The sequence below is a fragment of the Penicillium roqueforti genome (genome assembly GCF_015533775.1).
Source record: "Penicillium roqueforti strain LCP96 04111 chromosome Unknown scaffold_01, whole genome shotgun sequence".
NCBI classification, from domain to species: Eukaryota; Fungi; Ascomycota; class Eurotiomycetes; order Eurotiales; family Aspergillaceae; genus Penicillium; species Penicillium roqueforti.
In genome coordinates, this window is record NW_024067565.1 from 32,029 (window position 1) to 46,538 (window position 14,510).

At 49.6% G+C, this 14,510-nt stretch overlaps 7 protein-coding genes across 7 annotated transcripts; 4 read left to right on the forward strand and 3 right to left on the reverse strand.

Moving 5' to 3' along the window:
- Positions 1 to 638: 638 nt before the first annotated feature.
- LCP9604111_224 (uncharacterized protein) lies at positions 639 to 2,165 on the forward strand (the record flags this gene model as incomplete). The annotated part of the gene is made up of 2 exons (XM_039068539.1): positions 639 to 1,739; positions 1,803 to 2,165. 2 exons carry the CDS (start codon positions 639 to 641, stop codon positions 2,163 to 2,165), a joined length of 1,464 nt encoding a protein of 487 aa, XP_038932772.1.
- A 774-nt stretch (positions 2,166 to 2,939) lies between these two features.
- On the reverse strand, positions 2,940 to 4,415 carry atfA (bZIP transcription factor atfA; the record flags this gene model as incomplete). Its single annotated transcript, XM_039068650.1, has 3 exons — positions 2,940 to 3,240; positions 3,293 to 4,322; positions 4,382 to 4,415. The coding sequence occupies 3 exons, from the start codon at positions 4,413 to 4,415 to the stop codon at positions 2,940 to 2,942; spliced, it is 1,365 nt and encodes a 454-aa protein (XP_038932883.1).
- A 2,272-nt stretch (positions 4,416 to 6,687) lies between these two features.
- Positions 6,688 to 7,236, reverse strand: LCP9604111_446 (hydroxyisourate hydrolase; the record flags this gene model as incomplete). Its single annotated transcript, XM_039068761.1, has 1 exon — positions 6,688 to 7,236. The coding sequence occupies one exon, from the start codon at positions 7,234 to 7,236 to the stop codon at positions 6,688 to 6,690; it is 549 nt and encodes a 182-aa protein (XP_038932994.1).
- Positions 7,237 to 7,745: 509 nt separating this feature from the next.
- Positions 7,746 to 8,827, forward strand: LCP9604111_515 (ArsA family ATPase; the record flags this gene model as incomplete). The annotated part of the gene is made up of 2 exons (XM_039068872.1): positions 7,746 to 8,132; positions 8,195 to 8,827. The coding sequence occupies 2 exons, from the start codon at positions 7,746 to 7,748 to the stop codon at positions 8,825 to 8,827; spliced, it is 1,020 nt and encodes a 339-aa protein (XP_038933063.1).
- A 1,309-nt stretch (positions 8,828 to 10,136) lies between these two features.
- LCP9604111_526 (uncharacterized protein) lies at positions 10,137 to 10,657 on the forward strand (the record flags this gene model as incomplete). The annotated part of the gene is made up of 3 exons (XM_039068983.1): positions 10,137 to 10,253; positions 10,319 to 10,360; positions 10,454 to 10,657. 3 exons carry the CDS (start codon positions 10,137 to 10,139, stop codon positions 10,655 to 10,657), a joined length of 363 nt encoding a protein of 120 aa, XP_038933074.1.
- A 1,095-nt stretch (positions 10,658 to 11,752) lies between these two features.
- LCP9604111_537 (eukaryotic translation initiation factor 3 subunit E) lies at positions 11,753 to 13,170 on the reverse strand (the record flags this gene model as incomplete). Its single annotated transcript, XM_039069094.1, has 2 exons — positions 11,753 to 11,966; positions 12,026 to 13,170. 2 exons carry the CDS (start codon positions 13,168 to 13,170, stop codon positions 11,753 to 11,755), a joined length of 1,359 nt encoding a protein of 452 aa, XP_038933085.1.
- A 260-nt stretch (positions 13,171 to 13,430) lies between these two features.
- LCP9604111_548 (mitochondrial 54S ribosomal protein mL49) lies at positions 13,431 to 14,275 on the forward strand (the record flags this gene model as incomplete). Its single annotated transcript, XM_039069205.1, has 3 exons — positions 13,431 to 13,584; positions 13,780 to 14,165; positions 14,225 to 14,275. The coding sequence occupies 3 exons, from the start codon at positions 13,431 to 13,433 to the stop codon at positions 14,273 to 14,275; spliced, it is 591 nt and encodes a 196-aa protein (XP_038933096.1).
- Positions 14,276 to 14,510: the final 235 nt, after the last annotated feature.

The window sequence follows — 14,510 nt, forward strand, 5'->3', positions numbered from 1 at the left end:
GGACTCAAGCTTGAAGCTTGAGTGTTTGTGTTTGAGATGTTTGGCGCGTGTGGGTGCCAATTTCCTAAGGCACCACGATCTTATCGTCCTATCGCTAGTTATCAGAGTCTTTACCCGATATGAATATCCCTGTCATATAAAACTTCAAGGTTGCTCTTACGACACATCTCGGCTCACAACTCCATGTCATTCCATTGTGACATAGCTCTTCGGGCTAAATTGCAAGAATTTTCAATGAATCCCCTCACAACAATTGAATATCTGCTTGAGCCTACCTACACACTTCAAGAAGACCGGAGCGTGGCCTTCACCGGGCAATCATGGAATATGCGCAAGGGACTTGGATTTTTCGGTCTGAATTCCAGCGATTATTGGGCTCAGGCTAAGCTAATGCACAGTCAGAGCGCAACCAAGGTGCATGCATCATAGGGGCTATGATTCGGGGCAAATCCTCGTAGACCCGCTATAGTGACGTCCATAAGTCGTTCATACAAGATCTGTAGGATTTGGAGCCCTAGAGGCCCTAACTAAAAAATCATTGATTGATTTTATTCCTGTTTTATCTCTGTTCTTTATATGTTCTTCCATTTCTCTTCCCATGTCCATACTTTAATAAACCAAATGTACAATCTCCTAGTATGGACACAGGAACATCTACCTCTGCCAACGCTCGGCCATGTTTCCGACTTCTAGGTAATGCAAAGCTCAAATTACTCGCTGTATTCTTGACGACCTCGACAATCCTCCTACTCACACTATATTCGGGGGGCTTGTCCGAAAACATCTCACCTAGCGCGAAAGACGAGCTAGCGAATGAGAAAGACTACTGGACATGGGAAACGAGCACTCGATTCCAGAAATCCAAGCATGAAAACGACAGCAATGACACTGGGAAGTCCCAAAATGCGACCTGTGACACATTCCCGACAGACGTGCTATCGCGCGTCCAGATCATCTTAAAGACCAGCGCAACCGAAGACCCAAAACGAGTCGATACACACATGGCCTCTGTAACCCGCTGCATTTCCAACTTACTAGTTGTGTCCGACAAAGAGACCGAGCTCCATGGCCATCGCGTACACGATGTCCTAGCCGATCTACCACCTTCAGCTCGGGATCTGATTCCGGAGTTCGAAGGGTATGATGCGCTCCAACGCGGGGAGAGTAATGTCGACGGCGCGACGGGCTGGAAACTCGATCGATTCAAGTTTCTTCCTATGGTGGAGCGGGCTAGAAAAGTCAACCCCGGCGCGGAGTGGTACGTCTTTCTCGAGACGGATACTTACTTCGTATGGGATAACCTGTTCCGAATGCTGGGACAGTTCGACCCATCCTTCCCTCTGTATATGGGCTCACCGGCGCCGGGCCGCGATATCGGTAATGGAAAAGTCAACTGGTTTGCATACGGCGGCTCGGGCTTCGTGCTGTCCAGAGCTGCGGTTGATATATTGACAGCGCGGGAGGTTGGTAAATACGGGCAGTTTATTGGGCAATCGCTCAGCGAACAGTATATGCAGACGGTGAAAGATGACTGCTGCGGCGACTCTGTGCTTGGATTTGCGCTGTGGGAAAAGGGTGTTGAGTTGTCTGGGATGTGGCCGATGTTCAACGCGCATCCGCTGGACTCAATTCCTTTTGGCGACGAGCATCACTGGTGCCAGCCTGCGATCAGCATGCATAAATCTCGATTGAGTGATATGACCGGGTTGGCGAACTGGGAAGGTGAGCGGGATAGAACGGTATGATTCGGTTTGCTGAACCTAGTGGTACACACATGCACATGCTAATCCATTTCAATTCAGAAGCCCTTACTATACGCAGACTTGGTTGATTACCATCGCCTCGGACAGTTGCCAGAACGGAAAGGATGGGATAATGGAGCCTGGGGTGGGATTATCGAACATCCTGATACTCTGCCCCAGCATGGGTCATTAGAAGCCTGTCGACAGGCATGCTATGACAGGGATTGGTGTATGTCTTACACTTATGATACCGCCGGGGCCTGTGTGTTTGTGCAGAGCTTGCGACTTGGAGCTGCTAGCAAGCTGGAACTTGCGGACCAATTCACGGCTGGATGGGACAACGACAAAATACAAAATTGGCGGGCAAGCAATAAGTGTGAAAAGCCCATGTGGATGAAGCCGAGTTTGACGAGAATTTTCTGAAGCGCTTTAGGTACACGACTTCGAAGTGATTTGATATACGTTAATAATGGATATACGATGTCTGAGGATACATATAATTCCTACAGATCCCAGGGCTTAAGAGTTGCAATCATGAAATACAACGACCCTCTACATCCAGCGATGTACCGGATGAAGATCTATGAATCTATAACGTGACACTTTCAAAGCGATTGTCGATTCATTTGCCCAACCGTCTGGTTCAAAGAAACTAGTCAAAACACATCAAAAAATCACAAAGCCATCCGTACGCCGCCCAGGAATCATGTATTTCGACACAAGCAACCCACAAATGGGAAAACAAACAATGCACCGAAGTGCCCTCAAGTATTAGACAAGCGAAAGGTAAAGAATCCTCGGGGCCATCAAGGACAAGGATTAAAGAAAAGAGAAAGAGAAAGCGAAGAAGGGTAAAAAATACAACAAGGGAAAGGGGAACGTCATAAAAGCAGAAAGAACATCAACCTCAAGGTAGCCATAAGTAGAAAGAAGAAAGCATCTCATACGCCGGATTGACACACCCTCAAAAAAAGGTCATTCCAGACCACCAAGTTAGTCCGTCCATTTTTGAGTCGTGAGGATCATTAACACCTGCCCATGCCAAAACAGTCGGCGTAGCCTTAGCCGAAAGAAACCGCGAGTAAAACAAACTCCTAGGAAGAAGAGATCAACCGCCGGTATAGCGGTGAACTGAATTTCCTACATGCGGCGAAAAGCAAGATAGGTATCTTGAGATGAGAAACAAAGCCTGTTTTCTCACCGACGCATGCCCTGAGTAGGGATGCCGCCCTGCATACCCATGTTGGGCGGCATGTTATACCCGTGGTGATCGTATCCGGCTGACATGCCGTTCATCATAAGGGGACCGAGCCCTTGAGCCTGGGAGACCGGGCAGTCTTTGTGTGCCAGCAAAAGAGTCTTGAGGTTGACAATCTCTTCACGTAGTTGAGTCACCGTCGCAGTAAGGGCATCATTTTCTGAGGTGAAAAGCTCCACCTTGTTTTGAAGGTTAGCCAGCCACTGCTTCTTCCGTTGACGACATTTCAAAGCCGCGACACTGTGTACAAATTAGCATTTCAAGTTCCTGAATGTAAGGTGGTCATTCATACCGATTCCGCTCTAGGAAATTGCGTCGTTTCTCCTCATCGGTCATCTTCTTGGTATCCATTGGGAATTGCTTCATATCATCGTCGTCTTCGTCCTCGTCATCCATATCCGAAGGCATATCCATGTTGGGTTTAGCCCTTTTGTTGGAACCCTTCGGGGCCTCTTCGGCCTTGCGGCGGTTATTGGTGGAGCCCTTGGTGTTCTTTTTGCCCTTACCCTTGGCGGGTTTGGCGGATTCACGATCAGATGCATCCCCAACACTGGTACCGTTGGTGTTCTGGGAGACACGTCGGGCAGCTGCGGATCGAGCATCATTTGACATTTGGGCATGGTTCATTGGCGCATTGTTGGCCTGGCCACCCTTGGCCAGCATGAACAGTCCGTTCGCCGCATCTGCCGCGTCATGCTGAGTGAAGTCAGCCGGCCGAGCTGGCTTTACTTCCATATTGACAGCCGCCTGGTCCTGCTCATTGGGGTTGGAGGTGGGAGCATTTGAATTGTTCTTCTTCGCTGTAAGTGCGGTGCGGTGGAAATCAATGGTGGAAGGAGTGGCGCCACCGTTCTGAAGTTGTTGCAAGAGCGCCTGTGAGTTGGGACTGGGGGCCGGGAACATAGAGCCTCCACCCCCCGGTGTCAGTCCCGTGCGGAGGGAGGACTCGTTCGGGGTAGGGAAGCCGCGACCGATGCTGTCAAAGTAGTCATTGGGGCCAGTGGGCCCGGGGAGCATAGCCGGACTGAGAGGACCCGCGCGTAGGGAGTTGTTCCAATTGTAACCACTTGACGAACTGGTGCCAGGTAAGGCCGGTGAAGTCAGGGCAGCCACCGAGGGAAGAAGCGATTTGCCTGGGGTGTCGGCCGGATTCCCTCCAAAGGATTGCTCAAATGGATTGGGCTCGAGGGAGAAAGGATTGTGCATGGAATTGAAGTAGTCCGGAGTATCAGACGCAGTAGGCGCACCCGGTCGTGGAGGTGGCGCCAACGAGGTCTGAGTCTCTAGGTTAGATTTCTGGTCCTTTGACGCGGCCTGCGAGTCTGGCGGAGAGGTTCGAGTTAGCAACGCGCCAAGAATTAATGCGATCGCAAATAGGTACCACTGCGGTTTTGGGATCGAGCCGGTGGCTTCATTGTGTGTGGAATATGCATGTGTTGGTGGGGAGGAAATCAATGACGCCAGTGGGTGAAGTCATCGCGACGGCAAAGGACTTGGGGGGAATTTAAGGGTCGGGGAACAGTGGCGTATTACCAAACCAAAAAGGGGACTTTTCTTTTTTGGAAGTTTAATGCAGAACAACATAAAACGAGGGCAGCAGCTCCATAAAATCGCATATCACAGTATGGTAAAGCAAAAGTACGAAGGAAATGCGCAAAAAAAAGTGTCGTGACACGAACCTTCTTTTTCTGCCTTCTTCGAGTCCATAGGGGATGAAGACATGTTTGATCGCAGAGTCGATATGGCTGGGGCGACCAGAGCAGACATTTAGCTGGGATATAATGGATATAAAATCGGTGAAGCCAAACAAACAATGGCTTCTAGATAGTCGGAGAGAGAGTGAGAGGAAGAGAGTGACGTAGGGGGAAGAGGGATATGATGAAATTTAGGGAATTTGGGGGTTTTGCTGATGAAAAAAACAGAATTACGGTCATGTATTGTATTGGAATCAGAAACGGGACGGATTCTGTGTGTATTCAGCATAAATGACGGTAACTGGCTTTCTCCGAATCAGGTTGGCTGTTCGTCTCCACCAGAGACACATTATTGTGTTCCTTTTCTGCTGTTCCACATCCACGTTGTTCTACTATCTCAGACATTCTACGTTCTGTACCATGAGGAACCCCTACACCCTTACCTCGGATCTTCACCATACGGCAGAGGACCAATTGGATATACCAATCCTCATTTGCCAGTCTAGCTGCGAGAATATCAAGTCGACGCTTGCATCTTTGATACGGAGTTTCCAAGGTTGGTCTCTGGGTATTATATCCATTATGTCACGGTGACGACAGAAATCTCTCCCGCTGTGGGCCATCCACCCTCTGACAGCCAATCACAAACCATTATTCCCCAGTGCCAAGGCCAGGGATATCAGCTAACCCGTAGAATGCGGTGAAAACGATGACGCAATCGATAGCACGTGAGGGCTCTACCATGGAATTCTAGCTAGATATCTTGATCTTCAGATATGTAGAACGTTGATAGACAGACTATACACATGTTGGCAGGGTAGTAGATGCCAAATAGGAGACAGCGAGGGCTCTACTACATCGTACCTGACCGAGATCTGTATGTGTAAGCTTGTACAACCCCATGTAAAATTATTAATCAGCGACCCACCTGGTATCCATGGATGGATACCCCGTACGCGTCGTATTCATACGGAGTTCTCCGTATTATACAAGTTCGAGATCGCGTCCACTCGGTTGTACAGTACCCAAATACATAACATTGCTATTGACTCTCTTCTGACGGGCCCTGGTCTGATGCAATAGGCTAATCCCATGTAGAAAGGGGATTTTCTTACTGTACTGTACCCGGTAGCTGGTACGAAGTAATAATCTTATATTAACCAACTAGTTAGGAGTGTCGCGAGAACGTGTGGTCCATTGCATACATCGTGTCAATCTTAAATTGAACGCCAATCCTTTCGATCGTTACAAATAGTGATCTAGCCTAAATTAGCCTTTACTCACTATGCCATTGGGTCGGTTTGAGGATAGGCTGTTCCCACAACGGGAGAGACACTTCCCCACAGTCTTGGTATGCTTCAACCTTGATTGTACGTATATGCATCACCTGTCTATTGTGAAGTAGGGTGCTCTAAGTGGAATTAGCTTAATTGAAATACATATTGAAGCTAATATGTCTTTTGAAATAACGACCTCATATCAAATAGTATAAGATGTTACGGATGAAACATTACTTCCAGCAGTATAGCAGAAACCAACACAGTCGAGATACTAGGCGATCCATTTAACAAGCTTCAAGAGTAGGCTGCCCACTCGAGCTCTTAGCGGCATATAGCTGCAATATCAACTACCTTCAATGCATGACTTACTCCGCGGTATAACTGCTGAAGATAGGAAAGCCCGAAGTATGACAAGATCTTCAGTGTAGGAGTGGTTCGTGTGCGGTTTCTTTTTCCGAGAGCAAGTGGACGTTCGATATTACATCTCCAGTAAAGCCGTTATCCTCGCCTTCCTAAATAGGCAGGCACCCCAAAGTCTACACATACCTAGAAGCGCAACCGATTAATGGAACCACAGCCAAGATTTACGCTTGGAAATAACACATTCAATAGAGATAGTCCATTGACATAGGAATTATATCTATCAAGCCCTGGAAAGATTGGAATATTTACAATTCCCCCATCGTTAAAGAACCCTCAATTATACCACAACTTCACGAACCCCGGTAGGTCGAGTAGTTCCAAGGACCCAGCAGGACAGGAACATGATAATGGCGCCAGCCCTCCTCGCCCTCGCGACCCCGTCCCTTGACAGTGAACTTAACCTCAACCTCAGGCCAGAAGCTCTCGACGCCCTGGGCCTCATACCAGGGACCCACGTCGAAGCGCACAGACCAGTTGGTCTTGCTGTCTGCAGCAGGCAGCGCAGCCAAGATAGCAGGTACGGACTCCGAGGCTGTTCCGACGGGCGTCCAGTTGGCAACGCGGCCGTCGGCGTTGGTGGTTGCGCGGAATGAGATGCTGCTGGCGGTGGATGCAGGCGTGGAGAGGAGAGTCAGGGTCACGGGCAGGTTGGCTGCGGGTGTCCCTGATAACGTGTTGAGGCAATGGCAGGTGATGGGATCGCGCGCTGCCATGGTGGTGGTGGGTTGCTTGATTGGGTTTGCGTCTTTGGTGTGCGGGGCCGGGGAGATTTGTTGCTGATAAAGTGCGAGGCGGTTGGTGGTGCGACCAAGTTGTTGGTTATTTTGAGGGGAGTCCATTCATTCAAATGGTAGAGGGAATATAGGAGAAGAAGAGAAGAGGGGAGAAAGAAATACAGAAGGAGGAGAGCTCGACATTGCTATCAAAGGTTCATCGGAGGATACCGATGGCCGCGGAGAGTGCCATGCAGCTATTAATTGGGGGTCTATGACTTGCGCATGTATGCTGTATAGCTTCTTCGCTTCTCCTCTTTATGACTATCTATAGGAAATAGAATGATCTCTATTTTGACAGCTTAAATGCGACTTTGGATTCGAGGACAAAGAGCTTCAAGTGCCATAGAAACCTTTCGAATTACTAGTAGAATAATCATGATCATCAGGAGCCTGCCTAACCATATATATTGAATCCAAGTCAATTGTACGATAGAATTAGAAAAACATCCAAAACGACAAAGTTGAAGCGCATGATGTGAAAGTCTTGTCTTCCGGAAAGTTCGATTTGCGGGGCTACTTCGCCTTCAACTTCCCAACTTCGCAACATTCAGAACTTCAACAAATCATACACAATGTCCGCCGTGGTACATAGCGATGACCTCGACATGGAGCCTACGCTCCAGTCGATTCTCAACCAACACACTCTCCGTTGGATCTTCGTCGGAGGAAAAGGAGGTGTGGGTAAGACCACCACCTCGTGCTCGCTGGCGATCCAGTTGGCCAAAGTTCGCAAATCCGTCCTGCTCATTTCGACCGATCCCGCACACAACCTGAGCGACGCTTTCGGCCAGAAGTTTGGAAAGGAGGCCCGCCTGATCGATGGCTACTCAAACCTGAGCGCGATGGAGATCGACCCCAATGGGAGCATCCAGGATCTGCTCGCCACCGGAGATGGTCAGGGCGAGGATCCCATGGCAGGATTGGGCATGGGAAACATGATGCAGGATTTAGCATTCAGCGTAAGTGCTATGTCGCTGTCGCGTAATACTCTACGTGTCAATCTAACTCTTGGTGTTACCAGATTCCCGGTGTTGACGAAGCTATGTCCTTCGCCGAAGTCCTGAAGCAGGTCAAGTCGCTTTCCTACGAAGTCATCGTGTTCGATACCGCGCCGACCGGCCACACCCTTCGATTCCTACAATTCCCCACCGTGCTCGAGAAGGCGCTCGCCAAGCTCTCCCAGCTCTCCACCCAGTTCGGTCCGATGCTCAACTCGATTCTGGGTGCTCGTGGCGGTCTACCCGGGGGTCAGAATATGGATGAGTTGCTGCAGAAGATGGAGTCGTTGCGCGAGACTATCAGCGAGGTCAATACGCAATTCAAGAACCCAGACATGACCACCTTTGTGTGTGTATGCATTGCAGAGTTCTTGTCGCTCTACGAGACGGAACGTATGATCCAAGAATTGACCAGCTACAACATCGACACCCACGCAATCGTTGTCAACCAGCTCCTATTCCCCAAAGAAGGAAGCAGTTGCGAACAGTGTACTGCCCGGAGAAAGATGCAGAAGAAGTACCTCGATCAGATTGAGGAGCTCTATGAGGATTTCAATGTGGTGCGCATGCCAATGCTTGTCGAGGAAGTGCGTGGGAAGGAGAAGTTGGAGAAGTTCAGTGAGATGTTGGTGACTCCATACGTGCCTCCGCAGTAAAGGCGATGTCGAGGCGAGATATTTTGTTTTCGCTCATGTCGGACGAATTATGAAAAGACTAGAGAATATTACGTGAAGCGTTGGCCTTCTGTGGACTAAGATTGGAACCCATGTAGAGCATCAGGACATGAATTCATGCATATTCTGTCGCATCTTGACTGACCTGTGATGAAAGTTTGACCACATCTCGGTCGATCGGAGATACAACACAATCCTTGTCAAATGACATTGGACCTAATATATATCTGCGAGAGGGGAACTCCAATCGTTCCCTAAACTCGTCTCCATCTACCACGTGTTTCGACCACCCCCCATATACAATATGATCTTGGCAATTTAGAATGCATGCCCTCGAAGCAAGTGTATGCCCAAAAGCGAGAGATGCAGATGTCCTCGCTGCAGCTCAGTGGTCCCCGCGATCTCACGGCCACAATCCGTGGTGCCACGACACCACCGCATCAAGAACCAATTTGGCCCTGCATAGATTTGATAAAATCTGCGGTGAGAGAAAAGCAGACGTCAGAAGTCACTTCCACTTTCAAATATTCCTACAGGTACTCGTTTTTAGGGAAATACTCCCGGAGTAGTCCAATTCTATGCGCCCTGGGATTGATTCGAGCCCGATGCTCCTCCATGCAAGCCTCACTTTTGTCCAAGACAGGGCCCTTGTTACTCTATAGTAAGGAGTGGAAAAAGTGGGCAGACCAGGATCCCGTTTCATCCTGACGGTCAGAAGCTCTAAATTGACACACATCAAGGTAGGGGAAAAAAGGGTTGGGCCTCGTTGGCCGATAAAGTGAGGCGGTTCTCTTGTCCTCCGCCCCCGAACGTTCCGACATGAACCCTCCCCTCGAGGGGAGGACGCAGAATCTGAGCCGTCTCTGGTGATTTCCTGGTTTCCCATTCTTCTTTCCGCCTTCCGTGGAGACTCGCTCCAGAGTTACCGGATTCGTGGGTATGTGGTTGGTTTAATTTGCCTATGTGCAGCCGACCTGGTGGATCGTGCTGTTGGAAGAAGGGGGGGATACGCGGTCCCCTCTGCCGTTGACTTGTTGTGAAACCATATTCCGAAGGATCAAGGTTGGAGATTAGTGCATTTCCGATAGAGATCTGTCTTATTCGTCTCCGTCTCTGGTGGGATTTCTATTCGATCAACCAGAGTATCAACCAACATATTTATACTCCAAGTCTCGTCCTTCGGAGCTGTGCCAAAAGTCCCAAAAAGAGCTTCCAAGCACGGACCGTGTCGAACTAGCAACCCTAGCCCTTACTTCGCCTCGCCTTGACGCCTCACCTCTTAGCCCTGGCAATGTCTCCCGTCCAGCAATACTGGCTTCCGGGATATGGGTTGTCCCGACATATTGTCCTAGGCCATATCCAGTACTTTCTTGGACCAACCGCAACAGTCAGACCCTACAGTTACCAGGTATGTCTTGCCATTGCTTCCACTACACCTTCTCTATAGCCTGTTCTAACCAGTTACCATTGCAGGGGCGCGAGGGTTATCTCATCAATGGCGTGCCACTCACGCGGGTTTGTTTCCCCCATCTTTATTTAAGCATGAATTAAGATTGGAAAGAGAGAAAGAGAAACCAAACATTACACACCACTAACGCATCCAAACAGGAACAAATTGATGATCTTGCGGTAATGTCCCGCGAGTATGAGAAGCAAGAAGCTACTCGCATGGCCCACAATACCAGCGGCGCCTCGACTTCTAGCCCCAGCAGCGACAACCCGGCAGCTCAGTCTGAGCCATACATCAATGAAATCATCCCTATTAACCAACCGGGAACACGCAGGCCTGCAGACTCGCGAGGCGGTCGTTGAGACCGACGTTATTCCATTGCTTCCGTCCATTGGACTCGGTGTTCCTTTTCCAGCCCTGGGCTCCGTTCTAGGATTCCGTCGGCCAGCGAACATCATGAGGATGGAACTCCTTGTATGGCCTGCTCTGTTTAGCCTTCGTTCCCCGGGGGCTGGCCACATGGATATCCAAACCCTGAGTTCTGTTTCCCAGGTTCCCAGGTGAATACTTGAATCGCAAAGCCACCGGATGGACCAGTGGATGGAAAAGAACACCAATCCTGGAATGGGAGCGGCTGTTGTGGGCAATAGCGGTAGCCCTGTTTTGAGCATGTGCCTTTTGTTTCGTTCTGATATACCCTTCTTTCAACCCTTTTAGTTTCTTATAGGTCAAATTTGATTTTATACATTTGAATTCGGGATTCGGGACTGTTAGCATATAACAGATTATAAGCTCGACTGATATTTTGGGGCTGGGAGCGGAATGATCCTCAACTATGGCTGGAATAGGATATAAACGTCAAACGAGTATTATGCTGACACCCAGAATAGAATCAATATATTTAGTTCTCCAACGCTGATATGATATAGTTACTAGGTATCAATAACATTCTATGTTGAAAACAAGGATACTTCGGAACAAATATTGCCAAGAAAGACATCATCTTTCACTCATCTCTATAGACCATTCGTAACAGCATAGATAAATCAGACCCTAAGATCAAAGAGCCTACTACATCATATCTCCATCTCTCATCTTTTTTTCCCCTCCAAAGATTCGACGGGGGGCGCCATGAGTCTCTGGCTGCTTTTGGGGACCCTCCCTGTAAACCTCCAGGGTCAGAAATGGCCAATACATAAAGAGGATCTGACACAGGAAGTAAAAATATGGGGAGAGAGTGATTGCATAAGAACTGCAAGACTAAAGAGGTAAAAGAAATAAGTGTGGACCCCCGAAAAAACGCCAGCCGGATGCCACTCTGCATGAGGTCCCCAAACAACCGTGTTGTGACCTACACGGGGGGATCACTGGAAAAAAATGGGGCAGGCAGAAACAAGTTGGAAATCACATAACAGAGAGAATTTCAGTTTTCAACATCAAGGTCATGCGGGTGCTTTTTATTTTGCAACAGCCGAGCTCAAGACTTGTGTGCGGAAGAAGGCACCCTTGGTCTTCTCAATGACTTGCTGGTAGACCGACTGAGGGGGGTGGTTCATGATAACAGTGCCCTCCTTGTAATCGATCTTGGCGTCAACCCGGGTGTCGCGAATAAGGTTGACAATCCACTTCTCACCCTCGTCCTGGTTGAGACCGAGGCGGGCGGAAAGGTCCCTAAAAAAGAAACCGTTAGTCTACTGTTCGTGCCGATTTCCCCAATGTAAATAACTTACTTGATGTCGATACGCTGGTGAATCTTGCAGTAGCTCTCGGAGATGAGATGGCGGGCAGCGTCAACGAAAGCGTCGGCAGCCGACACAAGGAAGAAATCGCTGCGCAGCACATCCTCTGCCTCGCCGAGCTTCTTCTGTGCTTCCTCGAAATCGAAATCGACGTAAAGGGCCTTGACGAAATCGGTGACGGGGTCGGTGTACTCGTAGTCCTCCTGGCGCACAACGCGGATCAGATCCTTCAACTGCTTCTGGTAGACACCGGAGTGCTTGTGGGGGCGGCTGCGGTTGGTGATGACAGCGGCAGCAAGGTACCGCAAAACCCAAGGGCAGCTGGTCTGGATGGTGTTGATGTAGGCGGGAGAGAAGAAGAGGTCGGTGAGGACGTCGCGGGCGGGGTCGTGGTTGAAGAAGGGGAACAGCGACCAGTGAATGAGCCACGAGCGGTTGTTGAGCTGAGCCAGGGGGTTGTTGAACAGGCGAGTCTCAATTGAGTCCTTGACCTTCTGAACCTCCTCCATCGCACCCTCCCAGTTGGTGGTCAAGATCTCTGATGCGAGCTTACCCCATGTGGCGGCGGCAACCTTGTCGTTGTCGGTGGACAGAACACGGAACTGGTAAAGCAGTTCAGCGGCATTTCCATAACTGCCGCAACTGTACTGGAACCGTCCGTAGTCGTAGAGAGAGTTGACCATCTCGTTAGTGACACCGTGCTGCTCCTCGAGGAACCGCAAGTTGGCGGCCTTGTCGCTTCGTAGGTTGCCCACGACCTCCTCATCCTGCAACAATTCGGAAATCTTCTCGCTCTGATCCTGGTAATGCTGTAGCTTGGCCAGAACCTCCTCGCGCTTCTTCACAAACTCCTCGGGAATCGTGTCGGAATCGTTGATCTCCTGCCACAAGTTGGCGACGTAGTCGGTCATGTTGGTGTGCTTCAAGAGCTCGTACTTCGCCCGAGTAATTTCCTTATCCTCCTCATCACCGGTAGCGCTGAATTCGAGTAGGGGGAAGACGAGGTGACGGTCGAGGTACGGGATGAGTCGGGGCAGCAAATCATGCTGAGAGGCGATATCCTCGGCGGTCTTAGGCTGGTGAGCAGCAGCTCCGCTGAGCATAGTCTCCGCGGTAGGGGGGGCGTTGTCTGCCATATTGGATATCAAAAGATGGCAGAGGGGGGTAAAAGGTCTAGAGGGGGATACAAAGGCCAACCGCGATCAATGGAGAATTTGCAGATTGTGCGGGCGTCGGTGGCCCTAAACCCTTTTTGGAAGTGGGTGCTGGGAAAGCGGTGGCAGAAAATCTGAGCAGAGGAGCATCTGATGTCGCTCTCCGATCTTCCCAGTCTCTGCCTTGATATCCCCATATTCTCCAACCAGGTCCTTTCTTTGTGTCCTTTAGAACGCAAGAAATGCCGTCTCTTCTATACTCTAGCCCGCCCTCGGCCATGCGAAAGCAGGTCTCGGCCATTCCTCTTCGCGTCAACTCTGCGCAGTCCGTGGCTTCCGTTCAGACATGTAGTTCATTTTCCACATTATGTCCTCAGGCAAGGCTGAAAGCTTCACGTACGTTACTTTTTGCTCAGTCTTATTGTGATTGCTTGATCTCCTAGGAACTACAAGAGCAAAGCCGAACCCTCGGGTTCTGTATTGTCTTGTAACCAACAAAGAGAGAAAGAAAATGACAAAAAAACACGCATCTATGCTGTGTCGGTTTCGTTTCGACCGAGGAAACGGCGCATGACTAACCCTTCATCTCAGATCGTCCTCAATTCTCCCTCCCTACTCTTCCTACCCGTCAAAGCCGTACCTTTCTCGCTCAGCTCGGCCGTCAAGCGCAAGCCCTGAAGCAACAATCTAACACCCCATCGGCGGCCCCATCCCCAGCCACATCAGACAAGAAATCCAGTCCGACCCTGCAGCTCACCAATCTCCCCTATTTCGTCCGTCGCACTGCCTCCAATCAGCTGCCTGTCTACGTCGTCACAAAGGCCGGCGGTACCAAACAACTCACCAAGCTCCAGAAGACCGAAGGCGATCTAGTCGCGCTCCGGAACGACCTGGCTTCTGCCCTGGGTGTTGTTGATGGAAACAAGCCCAATCCGGATGTTAGTCTCAACCAATTGACTGGCCACATCATTGTCAAGGTATGTTTGCTTTACAGTGCAATTAACTGTCATGCGACAGAAACTAATATATTGGTTAGGGCTGGCGCAAACCTGAGATTTTGAACTTCCTCAATGAGCGGAAATTCTAAATGCTCTCTTCTCTTACACCTCAAATTTCATCTCATGCGCTCGCAATTGAAGGTCTCACCAATATTTCGAGCGGTCCAAGATTCACTCTCAAAAAGCATCATCATACCTCTTTTGCGAGGGGTATTCTAGAGCATACTTCTCGGAGAGAGCAAGAATCACATCACGTCGAAAACAAGGGAGGGGAAAGAAAGAAACGAACGCTCACGATGGTCCCTGATGTGGATGGATATTATC